The following is a 20207-nucleotide window of genomic DNA, read 5'->3' on the forward strand; positions in this document are numbered from 1 at the left end:
CCTTTAAGAGGCTCTGGCATAAGTCTGTTGGCGGTGATTTTTCTACATCAGAGTGAGGCATTGGAGCCAGGATGATCACTTAGAGTGCAGTGGGTGGTGTTGGCCTTTTTGGCTCAAAGTGATGGGGCATTGCACAAAGGAGACTCAATAACCAGGTTAGCTCTTTCTCTGTGAGGAAAGCTAGGGCTCTGTAGGGCTTTTTTTTACATCCTGCTGTAAGGAAGTTGGTATTGGCAACTCCCCTAGGCAAGACACAGAATTAGATGGATCCTATTTTTTGGTCCAGAATATCTACTCCTTTATTGCTACCAGTAATGGACAGACTGTCTCTTTCCGTGCTCATGCAATGACTGCCATTATTCATCATGGTGCCGTTAGGAAGTTAGAGCAGTTATTTCCATTGGGCTCAGCACACAACCTCTGGAGGTGTCACAGCAGGCAGCTCAAGTTTGCTCTGCAGCTTCCCCTTGCTGTGACAAACGTGTTAACTTCAGAAATGTTGTCCTCACCTCGTGGCCTCTTTTGTAGTTAGTCTTTCATAGAACCAGTAAGGCGATTTCCATTGCTCCAGCCTCTGCTTGCCTAACCCAAATGTTTCTTAAGCAATTCCAAAACATGTGTGGTGCTTGCCATGTGTAAACTTATGTGTGCGTGTATGTTAATCAGAGGAAAAGGAACAAGCCCTTTGTGGCTGATTCCTCTGCTTGGAATGGTGAGAGGGAAAGCTGGAATGCTTACTGAGCTACCAGTGGTTCTGGTGACAAAACCATTTCTGCTTCTTACTGACCAAAGAGACTAAGGGAACGGAGAAGTTCTTTAAGGAATAGTTAGTGTGAGGTTAATGTGTCATGGGTTGTTTTGTTGAAAGTTGGCAAGGCAAGGTATACTTTTAAAAATCTGCCTCCTCCAACCCTTTCTAAAATGTGCTCATGCCCATCAAGAACCAGCAGCACAGAGGTCCTGAGCTGATTTTTATGAAGCTGAAACACTGTCAGGCTAACTATCTGCATCCTTACAGATAATAAAATGGAAGTCCACAAAGCTGCTGGTGAGGAAGAGAAATAGATTTACACAAATACAAAGCAAAAATTGGAGATGATCAGTCTCCAGTGATGGAGAGCTGATGGAGAGCCTAGAGTTCTCAGAGGCTCCTGTCTCTGTCTGAGGTGGGAGGTGATGCATACAGCCCAGCGTGTACTGATCAGAGGGGAATTCATTGCTCAGCTGTTTGCCCTTCTCCCTTGTTAGTCTGCTCCTACAGCCTTGTCGCAAACACCGGATATCAGGGCTGTGCAGAAGCTGCAGCTTCACTTGTGTGACTCAGAGGATATTGGGAACCACTTATGTGTGAGCCAGATGTCACTGCCTGTCTGCAAAGAGCACATGCAGTTAGTGAGGGCACTTTATTCAGCAGTGTAAGAAACTGCTTGCTAGGGGTCCGAGATTTTTACCCATTAATATTTGTTCTTTTTTCATTTCAGCTTATTTACCACTCTGCTTTAGCTCTATAAAATGTAGAGGCTAGAGAAGCATTAACCCAGGTCTGCTGCCCAAATATACACAAATTCCCAGGTGCATAGATAACCGCAGATTCTTTTTCTTAATTGAACATGGTAATTCCTTTTCTTTCCAGCTCAGATTTAAGAGATGTGGGCCTGCGTTCCTGAGAAGGTAACTCTCTGGGCTTACTGGAGCTGGCAGGTAAAACAGTGCAGCTTGCCTTGCATCCCAGCCTTTGCCAGCTTTCACGTATTTAGCCTTAACATAAGTAAATACGTGTTTATGTTAGAATTTGGCAAATACTAAGGTGTTTTCTGCCAGGCATATTTTATGAAAGCTGTATGCAATTTTGAGTTAAATTTTTAGTAATTAGAAGTTAAAATCTCTCGATGTTTTGTATGGAGAAGAAAAGTGGAGCATTCTCGGGAACAGAGAAGGCTTTTCTGTTTTTTTCAGACTGACCATGACCTGGAGCAGCAAAAGGATGATTATCCATTTCAAAGTGCAAGGGGGAAGTCACTGGCCCTCTGCAACATACCCTGAATTCCTACATTCAGTTTAGAGCTGCGGCTGGATGGGAAGAATAATTGGAAAGAAGGAAGCTAGGGATAGAATTAACAGTTCTTTTCTAACATTTATGTTTTTGAAGCAGTGGTAGAAGCAGCTTCAGCTTCTGCTTTCACAGTAAAGGTGCTCTAAAAATGTAGGAAATGGCATTTCGGTTCTTTACTAGATTCCCACATAGAATAATGCATTTCCCATTTCTGCTTTCATTGTCCTATGCATCTTCGGTGAATTACTACAAAGCAATGTATATGAATCCAATTATTGTAAGTAAAGTATGGTTAGTATCGTTGGTATATGTTGGTGCAAGAGAGCAGCTGTAGTTCTAGACAGAGAGATGGACATTCTCTCTGCAGCGCGTCCAGGTACATTTCAGTATCACAAAGTGTAATGGGAAATTCTTATGGAATGCCAGCAGCTACCATGGATTTGGGAGGAAACAAGGGAGTTCATTTTGCAAAGAATCAGCTGTTTGAATTGCAGATCACATAGACAAGGGTTCTGCTTGCCTGGATGATACACTTCATGTTCTTCTCTGTTCTGCTTTTTTCATAAGAGCTTCTTGCACAGAGGTACCTTGCATAAACTTGTCTGCTGGGAGTGTTGTGGGATCGCTGCAGTTTCAGTCTTTTTGTTGTCTTAGTGATCCATGCAGAGAAATACAGCATCAGAAAACCAGGAAGGATGGTAGAGTAAGTCTTTGCTTTTGTGTTTTGTGTAGTGAGAGGAAGTTTTATTGGATTAACTGTCATTTTAATAGCTATAAATTCTTACATGTGTCCATTGAGATCTACTCTCTGTAGTGACTGAGACAAATACCAACTTGAAGAGTGCTGCATTGGCAGGAAGTAAACAGCTATTCTAGCTGGCATTCTTTGTTTTGGAGATATTAACTCTCTCATGCTCAACTCCTGAACCAGTTCTGACTTTATTTAAAAAAAAAAAAAAAAAAGCTCACACCAAACAAATTGACCCCCCCTTTTCAGACCTTACCAGTGATACATTCATCTAAATGTTGACTGAATTGATTTTAGTCTGCAATTAAATACAATGGGTGATCCTGCCTTATGTTTCTTAGAACTATTAATATTGTGTAACTGTAGCGTACATCCTGCATTTCTAGAGGCCCTGCCTTCCTAGACAGTGGCAGATGTCTCTAGACTGTGTTTAGTGCTTATTTTAAGTGAATTAGAAGCTTTCAAAAGGTTCAGCTGGCAACTCCTTCAGGGAAAGACCTGTAGGAGACAATTTGGTGGATGTTTGGCCTTGACAAATATCCAGACATTTTGAGTAGGCCCGGTATTAATCTACAGTGCTTACTGCTTGAAGGAGAAGCTTTCAGAAACATCTCCCAAGACAGTAGGTTTTGAAGTTTGCCTTTTGACAGAAGGACTGACAAAGCCAGTGAAGACTGCATAATTGGAAAAGTGCCGTTTGTAATTCAGTAGATTTAATGAGGGACTGGAAATGAATTCTGTTGATGCAAAACACCTACAGGAAGCATAAGACTAGACTGCTTAACTTAGACACTCGAATTGTCTTCATGTGAAGGTTAACTGGATAAAGATCCAGTGCAGAAATGCGTCTGTTTTAATGGATAGGTGTATGTAAACACAGAGGAGCACAGATCACGGAGCAGTAGTTGATTGGGGCACACTTGGGTGAGTCATTGACGGGATGTAGTAGGGATGTAGCCAGCATCACAGATGTGCTCATACTATGTGCCCAGTTTGGGAAACATTGGCTTGTAGTGGAAGAACATGAGGAGGAGGGTTACACAAAGCTGTAAGAGATGCCAAGTCTCTTTTGTTCATGACTCACTAAGGCAGTGGCAGCTTGTACTTGCTGCTCCCTGACTAATGCAGGGGTTATTCCAGAGTATTCAAAGAATATTGGAGGTTACTAGTTCAGAATTTTTATGCATTACATCATTTTGTTGCAATGACTGACTCATTGGGTCAGTTTATTTAGCAAGTAAGCAGTGGCAAGGGAGGGAACTGTAACAGGGTATACCTGCATTGGCTCAGCTGACAGTATAGTTTGCTCCCTGTTCTAATTACTTCTTGATAAGATTTATCTCCTTTCCCAGAGGCAGAGAGAGCACAGCAGTACCTGCAGGCAGTCTGTGAGTCTTAAACAGAAAACCAGCTGGGGTGTGTGTGTGGGGGGGATTTATTTTGTGGATTAAAAAAATCCATTATTTCCTAAAATCTCATTTTATGTGGCTTTGTGTACAGGAAGCAGTATCTGTTATCTGTAAAGCAGTGTGCTGTAGGCTGCGTGGAAAGGGAAAAGGCCAACCTGGAAGAATCAGTCTTTAGGTGTAACATGCATATGCTGAGGTGCATTTGTCCCTAAATATCTCAGTTTTTCTGAGTACAAAATAGGCATAGCATTGCCCAACAAAGACAAACAGTGAAAGGCAGTTCTAATGTCTTATTTTCCCCTAGCTACTTAAGCCTTTCACCAGTCTGTCAGTCATTAGCATCAGGAACAGAACATTGCCTGTAGTAGTAAGGAACACTGGCATCATCAGGAAAATGATTACCTGGATATATATTTGCTAAGAGATACGATTCTCATATGGGAAGGCATGCCTGAGAAAGTAGGAGAATGATACTACGCTGTATTCCTCCAAATCTTTTAATTTATAAGAATAGTCACTTTCTTGTATGTTCTAGTTAGCTACCGTACAAGTTCTCAGTATGATGAAACTGGATGTTTATGGATTTTCGGTAAGACTTTGAAAGAAATAGTATATAATGCAGAGTGCCTTTTTTACCTTGGGCAGAACTCTTTATGTAGAATATAGGCCCCAGGTTGTGTGAGTTTGTCCTGCATTCCCACATAGGTGACAGAAGATTCTAGATATAGTTAAAACCGTGTTAAAAGGTTTTGTATTTATTTATTTATTTATTTATTTATTTATTTTAAATCTTGCCCATGATGATACTACCAGCACTTGAGTTTGCTGATGCAAGGTAGCAGCTCTGAAAGGGTGCAAGACTCAGGACAAATAGATGTCTTCCATATGCCATAATGTGTTAAATAGTGAGGAATACTCCTTATTCTGAAGCAAAAAAACCCTGCCCTACTTTTAGTTTCACCAGGACATAACTGACTTTGATCTCAGCACATAAAAATCTTCCAAATGGAAGACGTTTTCACTGCATTCTTACATAAATTACTTTGTGTGTTTCTCTAGGTTACAGTGAAGATGTGATCTCTCAGAGAAGCAACTATAGTTTGGAACCTTCTGTAGTGGGGGAATATAATGTAATGTAATATAATATTATTTCTAAAAGGGTTTATGCTAATCAGTGGGAATACATTTAACTGGTGTGGTCTTTTCAGTCAGGAGTGGTGGGCTTCACTGTTTGTAAAACCCCCCGAAGTTACTCTGTGGTTTTCCAGAAGTGGCAGACATTCATTATGAACGTATCTATGTTCAAGACTTGCCCATAGAACTGTGCTGCCATCTTCGTGAAGATCCTGTCTGCTGCCCCGGCACAGCAACTGCACTGTGGCGTGCAGAGCTGCACTAATTCATGTAGCATTGATACACTGCTGTGGACACACGTTCTGATGTCACTTTTGCTGTCGTCTTGTCATGAGGTTATGGCTGCTCTCAGCATTTTGCAGCAGAAAGTTGCAATCTGGAAGGATTTGCAAATAGAGTACCATTGGTCCATCACCTGGAGGAATAATGCTGGTGGAGTTAGGCCTTTATGAAAAGAGAGGATAGAGAGAAGATTGACAACCCGGGGTATGTCTATGGGCCGCCTGTACTAGTGAAAAATCATGCCAGATAAGCTTTCTTCAGAAGGAATGTGGTGTTAAAACTATTTTAGTGTGGGTTAGAGGAACTGATTTGGTTTGAATTGATGCTACCAAGATGCTGTTAAGGACCTGAAAGACCATGGGCATTTTAGAGGGCTTATCTCCTCTTCTTGCCCCAGGACACATCATGCCTTTTGTTGTCTGCGCCCTAGCTGAAGTCAAATTCACTGAACTCCTTGATTTGCAGTCCCTCAGCTTAGAAGGTGATTTAGAAAGCTACATTCCATGCCTGATTTTAGCTCTTGTCAGGCACAGGATCTTTCTCCTGATGTGGAGAGAAATGCTGTTACAACTGGAGCCCAAGGCACTGCTGATTCATGTACATTATCTGTCTCTTGCACTCTGAAATCACTCGGCACAAGCAAGATTCTCCTGCTGCAGTCTGCCCCACCCTATCCAGGCCTTCTAGAAAATATCCTCTTGTAAAAAAAAGTCTTTGCCTTCTGATTTCTGTAGTGACACAGAAGAGTCGATAGCTTATTGCTGAAGGATTTGAACATAGGTAGTGTTCCCTTACACTACAGGAGAGCCCTCCCAGTAGCAAGACTTGTGCCGAAATGACTAGCGTTTTTTGAGGAAGGAATATTGAAGGCTCTGCAGACAGTATTGAACACTAGAAAGCTAGCAGAAACATGCACATGCATCTCACCTGTGTGGTAACAACCATCATGAAATGAGAGGCTATTAAGACTCCATATTTACCTAAAGAGAAAACCTGCGTGATGTTTTTCCAATGAGCTGTGAGAACATTGTGAAGTCTTCACTAAAACCTCTCCCAAAAGAATGGAAGCTTTCTCTGAGTCCGGTGTGGTTTTTTTTTGTGTTGTTTCGCCCCCCCACTTCCTTTGTGAGTTGTGTGAACACACATGCAATAGCCTTTATGGTTAAGAACACTAAATCTTTGCTCTCTAGTTTTTTTCTTGTTCAAGATTGTCAGGAACTGTGGGGAACAGTAGAGAAGTGTGCTGATTACTTAGGATGTAGAGATTTCGGTGAGAGTAGGCAAGCACAAATCATCATGGGAAAGGGAACAGTGCAGAGAAGCATCTCTGATGCTCAGCAGAGATCAGATGCTGTGTCCAGATTAAGGAGCAGACACTTCAAGATCCTGCTTCTCCAGTCATCCAGGTTAGGTACCTAAAATAGTGTGCTCTGTCTGCCTGCTGGTGCGCAAATTCCTTTTCTGTCTGTGGAAACGAAGCAGGGATGGAAAATGAATTGCTAGCACATGCCCAACTCTTACTTCAGTGTAGGGTCATATTGTGGCTGGAGCAAACACACATTGAGACTTAGCCTAACAGATTTTGCTCTACAAGTTTAAAGTGAGGCCCTTTAGGCTACTTTGTAGACAGCACGGGAAGGAAAAAAGAGATTAATACTTGTGGAAAAGGTTTTGTGAATGTTTTGTCTTTTGTATCTATTCTTGCTTTTATTGCCTAGATGTCTGAGCAGGAAGAGAGAATTCACTGTTAACTGTCATGATTGGGGGTGGGGTGGGTGTATTTCGTAGCTGTGGCGATCGGGAACAATTCGTGGCCTTTTCAATTGTTTGTAGTGTCTGTTTTAACATGGGAATGCTTGAATCATCTGCTTTCCCTTAAAGGAACCATTGAGCTTTTTCTTCCATCAGCTAAGTGATTACAAGGCTAGTGGAGAGGAGTATAGGTAATTTCCTTTCAGCAAAGGGTGGCCTAGTAGATTAAGTGACTATTAACCACCCACTTTGCTTGAAGAGTGGCAGGAAAAATTAAGAGCTTGGCTTTGGTTTGGTTCATTCTCTGAGTTTACTCCTGAACTTGGTTTATTGGAGATGTGCTCCCAGCAGCTCTGAGTCTAGCCAGACACAGTGATGCAGAGGTGGGCATTGTTGCTTCCAGACTGTGATTTTTGATGAACAAATATTTCTTGCCTAAAAGGAAGAAGAAGCGTAACCCAACCATGAAGCATTTTCTTAGCAATTTTGCGTTATGCTTTTGTCACTAGTGCAGGAAGTGCCTGAGGGGTAGACAAGGCTTCTCCTGGACTTTCCTGTTTGCGCTTCCTGTGGTCAACTTAAAATACAGTGCTAAATGATGTTTAGAAAGTTTTTAAAGAGGGAAGGTTAGCAAGAAATGGCTTTGAACTTTACATAGATAGTTGAGAATCAGCCTCTACATTTCCACGTTATTGCTACCTCAGTGAAACTCCTGGCTTCTTTTTGGGAACGGTGGATTTCATTGTGAAGAGCGAACTGATAACCATTATCAGTGGGCAGGGCCTAAAAACTTTAATCCTGTAGGATTGTTAGATATGCAGGAGCTGTGCTCTGTAAACTAGATTAAACAGGCAGTGCCCCCCGCCCCTTCTGCCAATGTCGTGCCAGAGTTAGTGTGGCACGGCTGTGAACCAGCAGCTCGGACAGCTGGCCGAGCTGTTGGACCTGTGCGCACGGAAGAAAAGCAGCGGTATGGTAGAATTTGTGTTGTCGTGTACCGCCTGTACATCCTTGCAGTTCTTTCCTTTGAACTTCTGCAGATGGTCTGAGGCTGTTTATCACACTTCTGTGCGGGCACAGAGTTTGCGCGATGAGCAGCGCAGAGCGAAGCACCGTATGCGTTCCTCAAGTGAAGGTGAGGGCAGCGTGGGTGAATAGGCTCTGTTCTAGTCTTGACTGCAAGTGCTGCAGAGTCATCTGGGAGTGGAGACCAAGCCAGTCTTGGTCTCTAGCACCGCACAGTGGTGTGCAGGACTCGGCGTGTCGGAACTACCGAAGCGTGCTCTTTCCTGCTCATTCATGGTGAGCCCAATGCTTTGGGCTATTGGTTGATGCAAACCACAAATGCTAAGAGTCAGCTTTTCTAGAATCTGTTTCATGGCTGAGGAGCTGCTTGACAAGATGGTTGGTATTTTCTGTGTCACAATTTGTACTCCAACTCACATTGCTTGTTTTCAGTTCAGTTTGCCTTCTGCTGCAAACATCCCTATGAGGGTATTAAGTTACATTTCAAAGGCATTGCTAATCTGTCATATATAGCTGTAATTGTAGCACCTACTTTTTAAAACAGGCGTTCTCTGGCAATTCATGCCAAAAAGTGTAACCAGACTTGGCTAACTGATATTGTTAAACACCAGGGTTTTATCAAGAGCATCACAGTTTACTGCCATCACGCTGTGGTTACTAAAGATGAGTAAAGGCTTGCTGTGTTTGTATTAGTGTTGTAGTATGACCCTAGATCCCACAAACATCAGAATTTGTAGCACTACATTCTTCCTCTGTGGTTCATAACCATCTTTTTACAATCTGAAAAATTAATTTATGAGCAGTTTTCCTCTGATTTCATCGTAACAGGGGCCAATGGCCCCTTGATGGTTTCTGACAGATGGATAAAGCTTCCCCTTCCTGCTGGTAAGAAATAACCCCCATATGAAACCCCCACTGGAGAGTCTGTTTTATAGTCATGCCCGTGTCCATCTGGCTTCTTCTGGGAATGCATGAATAATGAAATTAACTTCTCGGCACATGGCGTAGCCATGACTGAGGAATAGCCTTTCATTTCAAGATTCCACCTACATACTATCATGAACCACTTACTATAAAGAACAGGCATTAAGACTGAACAGGAGTAAACCTCTAGGAAAGATTAAGTTTACTTTTAGCTTGCTTAGAGTGTGCATTGCAGAAAATGACAGTAGCATATGTCTGTGAATTATATACCGTTTGGATGATGTTCAATCTATAGCAGTACTTAGCATCCAGAAAGAAGTTTAACACTGATATGTCTCTATTAGTACTCAGCTAAGTGCCTGAGGGGAAAAAGAACCACAACAAACCCAAGCTCATAAGGTGCCTGGAAGACCTTTACAGATATAGACAGTGTTTTAAAAATATTTTGCCGTATTTGTTCCTAGGTGTTACCAAATGGTAGATAATGTTTGTCTTTGTAATCAATAATTTTGAGTGTTTATGCTTATAAACATAACAGTGTGGGGGTTTTATTTACTGTCATAACATCAGCAAACTGTTATTTGCATTCAATTGCATGGTAATAGGCTGTTGGATGGAAATATGTTCATAATGTATGTGTAAAAGTAAATATGGCCAGTGAAACAGCATCTGTGTTTGCCCTCAGTACCCTGAGCCTCACCTCTCTTCTTCTTACAGTGTCCCTTTAGTCAGTTGACAACAGAGCTTTTGTCATAGTTTTGGTCTTGCAGGAATCCTGCTGAAAGACTGTATAAGGTCCACGTAGATGGTCTGGAATACGAGTAACTTCCTAGTTCTCTGACTCACCCCCACAGATGAACAATTTTATGACTTTTAAATAATTGCTTATGAATCATCTGGAGGGCTGTAAAGGAAGATGTGTGGCACTCATTTTCGTGCCAACATTTTTCTCTGACTGTGATAGGGTATTAGTGAATTGTAATCAAGGGAGAAGAGCACTTGCATGAACATCTGCAGGAGCACTGGGACCTCACAGAGAGTAGAAGTGGCACAAAACATGGAATTTCTTTGCTTTCTTTTTCTTGTTAGAATTTTTGGGCTTTGTGTTACCTTGTCGTGTCAGTATTTCTTTCCTTGAATCATTAGCCTGTTATTCATGTCTTGATGATTACACTTCTGTCCAGGTTTTTACTTTTTCTTATCTTGCATAGCTTTAAGCTTGTATACTTTCTCACACCTTAACAGCAGTTTTCTCAGCACAACAGAGCCAAGGTTACACACCTATGCTGTATTAAATTAGGCTTTGGATCACAGCCTGAAATGCTATGCTGAGTGTTACAGAGGGCTAGAAGAAATGTCCTTACTACACTCTTCATTTTAATGTGGTCTGCACTGTGAGGTGAGCACGAGATCTCTGTCCTCTACAGAGGTGGGGTTTCTTCAGGCTCTTCACAAAATATATTTTATGTTTGTTCTGTTCTGCTGCTGCTGCATGCTCTCTAATTTCCCTTCTGAGAAGGCTCAAAAGATGAGGGGCAGTGTCCTAATGGAGCACAGCTCATTTCTGTCACTGAGGCCCTTCTCGCTAACTTTTGCCCACTTGTTTGCATGAGAGCACAAGTCATTACCGTTTACTTGGTGTCGTCAAGCTGTAATGATTCAGCTCTGAAAAGCTGTATTTACAGTCAGCCAAATGAAACACGCAAGTACACGTAAGTTCCTAAAGCAGAGGGCTTGTCCTTCTGATTTTTAGAATCAAATGTGGTGGTATGTTCTAAAAACCACTGTGGATGTTCCTATTTAAATTCTGTGTTAGCCAAGAGACTAAGATACATGTAATTCTTGAGTAACATGGCAGATGTCCAATGTTCCAAGAAATCTTGCTCACAAATTTTTTTATTGTGTCATGGTCTTTTCTGAGTCATTTTGAAGAAAAATGAAATATCTTTCATGTTGTACATGATCTTAGGCCACACTATGAGCAAAATGTAAATTCTAAATCTGCATGCGTTATTTCTGCGACAGGAGGTCAGTACTTTTTTATATACTATGAAATTACAAATGCAGTACAATGATAGCCCTTTTGCATCTCAGTTTCCCATTTTGTAAAATGGAGTGATTTGATGGAATTAGAATGGAATACAGTAATATTGTTAAAGCCCTCTGTATCATATTAACCATTTGCAAGTTATCGGTGGTGTTTCAGCCTCCAAACATAGCTTGAAAGGCTGTTTGAATAGGATAGTATGGGATATAAGATAAGTTTGTATAGGAGAATGTTTTCTTTGCTCACGTAATAGTGTTGACTTGGGAATGAAAATCCTGCTGACTTGTCAAAATATACCCACAGTCATATGGGAACTTGAAGCCTTATTTGAAGACTTTTGACCATTTTGAAGTGAAGAGCTTGGTCTGTCTGATCAGGTCTGATCTGTAAAAACCTGAGCTTTGCCTCATAACCTAGAGGAGTCAGGAGTCTACTGGCATAGGTTGCTGTGAATGACAAAGCTCATATCCAGCGATGAGGAGAGTACTTGTGGCCAGAATAGCTGGCCCAGGAATGTTCCCGTCAGCTTTGTGAGGAAGATTTTTGAGTCATGTCCAGGGATTTTCAGTGCGTCACTGAGTTATGTGGCTGGCTGTTTATAGACTGGACAGTCAGTCCTCAAGAAATCTGTGCTTTTCCAGTCAGATGCATAATCCTGCTGCTGCCTTAGGTCAATGGTAGATTTTTCAGCCTCTTTAATGAGACTGGTGGTTGGATACATGCTTGCCATCCCAGAAGAGTGCACAGGTTGCTCTCCAGTTTGAATGGGGCTCCCATGCTTTTAACCAGCTACAGAACAAGTACTGCTTACTTTATGTGCAAGCAGCTCAGAAGGTGGAAGGTTTGGTTAATACACGTCTGCTCCGTCAGCCGTGGTGGGGGGTTTTGGTGTCCCGTCCCCCCCCGATTTGGGATTCCCCTGTGTATGCCAGAAAAGGTCTCACTTTGTGTTTCTGAGGTTATGGTCTTTGAGGAAGATGAAACTTCCCAGACTCTGCAGGCACACTGGTCTCTTCAGGTCCTATAGTTGTTGATTAATCTGTGAGCTGCATGCTGTGCTCAGGAAGAGACAGAGTAGGAAGGATTTGCCTGTCCAAATATAGACTTCTGCTTTGGAGCTGGTTGTCTCAGTTTGCTCAGTAGTCAGTGGAGAGAAACAGGTGTTGCTGGGGTATGACTCATCCCATCCAAGGCTGGGTCCCAATAACCGTCTGGCTGCTCAGACCATCAGAAACAATGCGGTCAAAGTTTCATCAGAGCAGGACTCATTCATGCCAGGACTAAATATTCCATGTTTTCTTCACGAGCTCAGAGCATGTTCGCAATTAGCTGAAAATTACATTATGTTTATTTGACCCATGCATATTCCTCTTGAAAATAATAGCCTGATTACTGTTGTGATAGGTTTTCATTGGCTAAACTCGGTGGTTTTTTTCCTCGTGTTAATTGAACAGAGGAAGAAAATACGTACAGGTTAAGAAAGTTTTTGGCTATTTTTAACGGATTAGGTGGCCAAGTGGCTCTCCAAGTGAATTCATACTTCATTGACTGAGAACAAAACTGCAGGTTGTCCATTCATAACAAGCCAAGAATGAGTCTTATTCCTATTGAATGGTTGTTCTTATTTTACCTTTGTGCTGGCAAATACAGCTTCTGAAGGACTCTGAATTTGAGTAGGGTCTTCACCATTTCAAGCAGAGAGAAGTTTTGTGTCGCAGGAAGCTCTGCACGCTTATGGCTGTGTCTTTGCTATAGCTCTCATTTTCAAGTGTGCCAAAAAGGCTGGTCTTCAAGGGTAGTCTCAAGAGATTATTCTTTCTCCATTAACCAGTCTTGGTGAACAAATCCTGGCAATATTCCTCCTTCAGGATCTTGATAGAATAGTCTCAGACTTCTAACGTTTCTTCTAGGATATGAAACCAGACTGGAAGAATTGCTGGAGTGTTAATTTACTACCTGGTGTCTGTCTCCTGGAGGAAGAGGAAAAAAAACTGGAAAGCAGTAGTCTCCCACTGGAATCTTGGCATGAGGTGACTAGATGAATGACAACATCTCTGTTCTGCAGTGGGGCCTCTCTGACCTTTCGTTTCCTGTTGAATTGTGAAACAACAAAGTAAACATTTAACTGAATGTGGCAGCCTGAGACAATTGGCCCTATTGTAGAAGGAACGCCAGTCCCTTCTCTCTCTGCATAAATTCTCTTCGCTGGCAATGCTAATAGAACTGCAGTGGAAGAAAGCCAGGCTTTTCGTTGGGCAAGACCCAAGTTTAAGCAGAAATACAAGTAGTGTGTGGCTTGGTCCCTGGAAGTCTCCTGGATGCAGCAGGGCTGCTGAGGATTGCCCACAGTCAGAGCCCTTTCAAAAGTATTTTGTTTGTAGCATAGGAAATCGATTTGCAATATCAGAGTCTTCAAAGCTCTGCCATGGCGGTTGGTGGCAGTAGTTGGATGTGGCATCGTTTTTTGTGCTGATATAACCATTCCAGAGTGGAATTGATGAGATGTGTTCCTTGTACAAAGAGGAGTCATTCTTCAAACTCATTGCCTTGATCTAATAGCACTGCCGTGACTCTGCATTCCTAGCTGAGGTAGGCTTCTCAGCGTGAATAAAACCACGAGTTCTAAAATGCTGTAAATTTACCTGACCTTACTGTTCATCCAGCTCAGATGAAAGTAGTCTATTCCCTTGTTCCAGGCTCACCAGTTCATACCAGCCTTCAACTGTGCTTTGTGATGATCTGTCATATTGTTGGATCCTGCATAACCTCCTGCTGAAGAAGACCTGGCTAATACTGATGCACTACCACTGACCTTGTGTATTTCCAAATATAGTCCATGAGAACATTTTAAATGCCTTTAAAATACTGTCTACTGTACATGTAAATAAGCATTACAAGTAGAAAGAGACAGTCTGGAAATACATTCATTTTAGTGGTAGTTCTGCTCATCTGATAAATCTGCTGCCCTACTTTATTTATTGTGGGCTTTTTTATTTTAGAGCAGATTGATAAGTTAATTGCTTTTAAACAGATTACATGTCAATAAGGATGGTACATGTTTAATGGACATTTAACACACTTATATTTATAAGGAGTTCTACTTTCTCCTCTCAGCTGTGCTAGGATGCAGATGCCAGTCTCTTCTGACTTCCTGTAATTAATTTGACAGTCAGACTGAATCAGATCTACATTTGGAATACTGTTGCTTTCAAAGAATGTTGGTCTTGTGCAAAAAAAGCAGTGTATCAGCTGCATGAAGATCTGGCTTGTATCCATCCCTCGGTCCCCAGAGAGCCTACTCCTCTCTACAGCACCTGTATATTCTCAGTCTATTCAGTCAGAGAGTTGTCTTGTGGAGTATTTTAGTTTGCTTTTATTATTGTTTTCATATCAAGTGGAAAAAAGGTATATGAAGTGGTGTTCATATAGGTGAGGGGCACTTCAGTATTATCTGCAGGTTTTCTGCTTGCTTTACTTCTCGATTCATTTTGTGCGCGTATCTAATTAGTATACTGGTAGTCTCTCTGCAGATGTTTCTGCTAATGTATCTTTGCAATAACATTTCTCAGTGAAATGGGTCTGTACAGACAATCCTTATCTTAAAAAGTTAAGGGAGTTGGGGACCAATGATGTCAGCATATCATGCCATCTCTCCCATTGAGCTCTAGCTACAGACAGCCCGTGCTTTGGGTGATCCTTGAAATTAATTACTTCTGTCATGTATGCAGAATTAGAATATTTCAGGGAAAATGTCAAAAAATCAACAAAATAGGTGGCATATACACAGCTGACCACTGAGCCCTGCCATTTTGTGAATGGAAAGTCTTTGTTAACTGTTTTGGGCTCCTTTCCTGGATCCACTTTCTTTTTCTCTGAGACCGTGTCCTAGATGGTTTTCACAAGTATGTATTTCCCAAGCTGTTTTCCAGGGGGACTTTTAAATGTCATGTCCCTAGTCCTGCCTAGTCATGTCTGCCAAGTCCCTAGCCTGGCAAGGCAAGCTTGCCACTTCTCCGTGAGAAAAATTAAGGGATTTAAAACTGACACTTCCCCAGTTTTTCAAACACATTGCTCCTCTGTTTGTTCTTCCAGCACCACCCAATGTAAATGAGTTCCCGTTAGTCACACAAGAATTTTTTTATAACCCACTATTCAATGATGTATTCTCAGTCCAGTGTTCATTAAATTGTTGTACCTTCGTGTTCATAACATCATTGTACATCAGTTCTTTGTCAGATGGGCACCTATAAGCTGCCTAGGAGATGTCATACAGATCTCTTCAAATTCTCGTGACTCAGACCTGCCAAAGTTCTCATGTCTTCTGTTTTGTGAGGCTCCATCTGAATGAGGATGAACTTCAAGAGCTGTAGTTCAGACAGGAGTCTTAAATTACTAAGCTCTCATTGAAATTCATTTTCTTCAAGGTTCGTTGCTTTCTCACACTTGCTACCATGATCACTGCTATGCCGAGCTCTCCTAATTTTTTATTACTGCCTGCTAGTGAATCTTTTAGATGGACTTGTTGGATTGTAACTCAAAGGGATTTTGATAGGTATATTAAAAGTGGACTGTGCAAAAATATTATAGTGCATACAAATCATAATACCTATTACTTCTGCTCTGTGGCTTAAAATGTACCACTATGTTGTTTAAAGAGAAAAGGAGTCTGAAGAGCTGAACTGTTTGAGCAGTCCGACTCCTAGCAGTGAATGTTGCAGCCCAAGGCTGGCTTTGCTGGAAGCACAGACAGGACAAAGCCACTCCTGCATGTTTTTCTTCTTTGTAGCAAGCTGATTAATTCCTGAAGTAGAATTTTGATCAGGGCTGGGCATGGAAATCCTATCTTGCCTTTGCTTGTGTGGATGAAGAATTATGGGGGGAGTTGGTATTGCCAATGAATGCCAGATGCTGATTGATGCTTCTTCCATTCTAGTCACTTAAAACTTTTTTAAGTTTATGCAAATGAGCTGCTGTGCCCTCTTGTTTTTACCACACTTGAAATAATGGAGAAGCTAACTGTCTAGCAGAAGCAATGAAACAGAACAGTATCTTGCTCTTTTAAGTATTGTCATGCAACAAATTTCACCGTGCGTATTTGCCTCACTTTCTGCCTCCATTTTATTTTGTCACTGTAGCTGCAGTGATTTTTTCCAGAGCTTTCCAAGGCTTGTTCCTAATACTATACCTTGGAGGCTTCTGTGCCTGGATTGTTCTATTTTTGGGTAACTACCTCTAAACAGAAAATGATTCCAAAGTCAGGGGATGGGGGGAAGTGAATTGACTTTCAGGGCTAGAATGTAAGAGAGGAGTCATCTCACATGGAGATACTGAAAAAGTTTTGTCCTTTTGTGCCTTTGGGGAAATAGGCTCTTTGCTGCTCATGCTAGGGGTTACCCGAATGCTGTGTGGGATTGTCCTTCTGTGTGTGGCCCTTCTATGTATGTGCAGCACTGCAAGTCATGTTCAGTGTTTTTGCTCACATGTTATTTCCCTACTTGTTCCAGAGATACACTCTCTCTGCTTTAGTCTTTCATCTCCAAAAGATTATTTTAACTTCTCAAAATTTCATGGAAGACTGTGCAGATGGGTGGCTTAAAAACTATTGTTCATCTCCTTCCCTCTTGGGAAGGTTTATTGTTGTCCTGTTGGCAAGCAAAACACAGCTTCTTTTTCCAGAAGCAAAATTTATGATTCTTCCTGCTTGTTTAAATTCACTCAGTCCTTCTGGATTTCATCCAACCTTAAGTTTTCAGACTTGAAACAAAACACTGGCATTGGTTTTTTTAGACCTATCTCAAGTAGGAGAGTTTTAAAGCTGGTATTTTTAAAATACTTTCCTGCTTCTCTTCTCTAAAGAGCTTTGTAGGACTGACTCCAGGTATTTTTTGGATACACCATAGCATTACTGCTGAACTTTTGGATTGTCTCCAACTTTTCCAGGAAAACTACATGTAAACTGTCAGGATCAAAGATTGAAAATACATACATACGTACATACATATAGATACATATATATATGAAAACAAAACCCCACCAACCAAAAAACCCCATAAGCCTTTCCTTGAAGAAAAGTATTCATTCACTAGTTCTAAAAGGCACAGTATTTGAAAAATGAAGATGATTTGTCACTAGTGCTTCTTACTGTGAGGTGATTATTCTGTCATTTGAAATTTGTAAACATTGTCTGGGCTTCTTCCAGAGGTTTTTATCCAGCTCACACTCACTCTGCCTTCAGAAAGGACTGTGTAAAACTTCAGGTCTCTGTGGTGTCAGATCACAGCAGAGTATCACATTGGTCTTCTCCAGATTTAAATTCTAAGAATTTTCTCTTTCAAGATCCACCTGTCAGACAAGTTTTGTTACTTACAAAAGTTAGCTCTGTAGAAGTTTGAAGTGTGTGTTGCTTTTAAAGTGAAGTTGCAGAAACCTTTTGGAATCTAAAAACATTAAGGCAGGACAAGAGACAGACAAAGGTCTTGCGCTGCATGACAACCTCGCAGAAGTACAGAGCTGCTGGAGGGAAAGGGCGGGTATTGGGACAGAGGAAGGGGATTTGGATGGCAGAACTGTGGAGAGGAGGGGAGGAAGCGAAAGACAGGGACTGTCCTCTCCTGCACCTCTTCTCCTGGGGAGGAGAGAAGGTATGTACAAGCCCAGACATTTTTCAGCCTGTGAAATTTAACGTTTATTTTTACTCCTGCGTTTTCCCCAGTCTTCAGCAATTCAGTCATCTATATGTATATCCTGCTTCTCACCAGAAACAGCTGCTCTGTGCTGCCCCAAGGATCTCTACTCTGCTTTTTGTGGAAGTGTTAACAAAGCCATTTCCTTGTTCTGTCTCCTGCAGTTCTAAAAAAGAATAGCAATTTAAACACGCTACAGGAGGTTTTATGCAAGCCTAAAATATACCTTATGGACAAGAGTATTGTGCTGTTATTTCTTCAGATGGCTTTACTGTCATGAAATTTTCACAGCAGCTGCAGGCCTATAGGCTTAGGATGGATGGTATCTATCATACAGGCTGTAAAAAGACTTAGAACTGAGACACAGACTGCCAGATCTGTAACTGTAACTTGGGCTTTAAGGGCAACATTGAGTTTTTGGGAGTGAGCTTTTATACTAGTCTTTTACCCTCCAAAGGTGTCCAGAGATGTCAATGCTACCTGAATTTTAATGAAATTAAATGATAGGATACCAAGGGGGGAAGGGGGAGACATTAGTTTCTGTTTTCTCTTGTTAACAGGGAGAAGATTTCTACTAGAAATGAGAACTCAGGTTGTATGAGGTAAATGTCTTTTTTTTTTCTCCATAAATAGTATTCCTTTGAATAAAAAGTCCTGAGTTCTCAGACCACCTATTTAATATTTTTGTATGTCCTAATATTTGCTTTCAAATAAATTGAAATATTAGCAATTAAGGTGTAATACTTAGTTCTATTTAATTTCTGTGTTATGAGCATTACTTGGGAAATAGGGTTAACGACAAAGCAAGAGATTTTGAATGTCAGAATTTCGTGTTTCTTGTTCCTCAAAATTGCTTTTTAGATGGGCGTTTGAGCATTTGGTGAGGACGAGTACAATCCCATCTATGACAATTTCTAGCAAATTGAGAAGAAATGTAGTCTTAGATATAATTATTTTCATATACATTTTGGAAAATAGGGAGCTGTTGTGCAAGAATGCTCTGAGTCTAACCTTGTCAAGTTTGTCTCTCCATGCTTTTTGTCAGCTGGTTTCTCTGCGCAAGTGCGGCAGCCGGTGTGTTATTTCACGGGAGTCTGTTGTGACAAGAAGCAGAAGAGAATTTTATTGGCCTGAGTTGAGGACAGCAGAGAACTTTGAATCAGGCAAGAGCTGCAAAATCCATGTAAACCTGGGTTCTACTATTTCTGCTGCTCACAGAGCTGCTTTCTTTGATAGGTCAGTAAACTCTGTTTTCTACTAAAATGGCAGCGTAACAAGCTGTGCAGTTTGTATTCGGTATTTCCTCATTGGTCAGAAGAGCACCTTTTACTGTGAGGGCAGGCTGGGTAGAAGTCAGTTTACAAAATCAAACTGACACAAGTGCAGCATCAGCAGAACAAAATTAGGTGGTCAGGAGAGATGCCCAATCTTAATATCCAGTTCTAGTACATGCCTCTTTGCAGCAAACTACGTGCGTTAGAAATGCCTTGTAGTCAATGTGCTTCAGGAGCTCAGTTTGCAAATACATGCATGCACAGGTGACGAGAGTTTGTCTCAGTCATATCTAGTCGTGTCAATTAGAATGGCATTCATTCACGGTGATCCTAATGGCTCCAAATAGTACCGTTTCATTTGTATTCATCCTAAATGCAAAATTTTCGGCTATATAAAATACCCATGTTATTTCCGTATTAAGTGACACAAATGTCCTTAGGAGTGCTGTACTGCAGTCAGCAGATCCCTTCTCATTGCCCCAGCATATAAGCACCAGCATTCTTACTGGATATACTGTGTGTGTTAATTAGCATTAGCTTTTTAAAATACGTATAAGAAATAGTGTCCCTGACCAGAAAACCAGAATTTGTTGCTCAGAAAATCAGTAATCAAACATTTAGTTATTTTTCTGTAGGATAAATAGTCTCTTATTGGGATTATGTGCTCAGGCTTCTACAAAGGTGCAAATTTAATCTGTTTTATGATGAAAGATTAAAACCACAAATCCCGTTTAATAGTGGATCTCCAGCAATAAGTAGCTATGTCATTTTATGGCTAATGTCCAACATGACAGTTAATAGTAAGGACACTTTTGTACCTTTTCCACAGTGAAGACTAACCTGAGCGTTGCCTGTAAAACAGGAACCAAATGCTT

General features: G+C 41.2%; 1 protein-coding gene across 9 annotated transcripts in view; it reads left to right on the plus strand.

Annotated features, from left to right (window-relative positions):
• Positions 1-20207, plus strand: part of SLC45A1 (solute carrier family 45 member 1) — a 78663-nt gene that overhangs the window by 18650 nt on the left and 39806 nt on the right. For 5 of the 9 annotated variants that reach the window (XM_075520376.1, XM_075520362.1, XM_075520364.1 and 2 more), the window contains exon 1: positions 13305-13405. The exons of 1 other annotated variant lie outside the window; for it this stretch is intronic. Coding sequence is in view for 1 of the 8 variants with exons in the window: in XM_075520377.1 (XP_075376492.1) it covers positions 13289-13405 (117 nt within the window). In the remaining 7 variants the exon portion in view is untranslated. Of the gene's footprint in view, positions 1-10830; positions 11041-13285; positions 13406-20207 lie in introns of those variants that run through there. 3 more of the 9 variants (XM_075520377.1, XM_075520374.1, XM_075520360.1) reach the window with 3 other exon arrangements.

This window comes from Mycteria americana, chromosome 18 (genome assembly GCF_035582795.1).
Source record: "Mycteria americana isolate JAX WOST 10 ecotype Jacksonville Zoo and Gardens chromosome 18, USCA_MyAme_1.0, whole genome shotgun sequence".
Taxonomy (NCBI): domain Eukaryota; kingdom Metazoa; phylum Chordata; class Aves; order Ciconiiformes; family Ciconiidae; genus Mycteria; species Mycteria americana.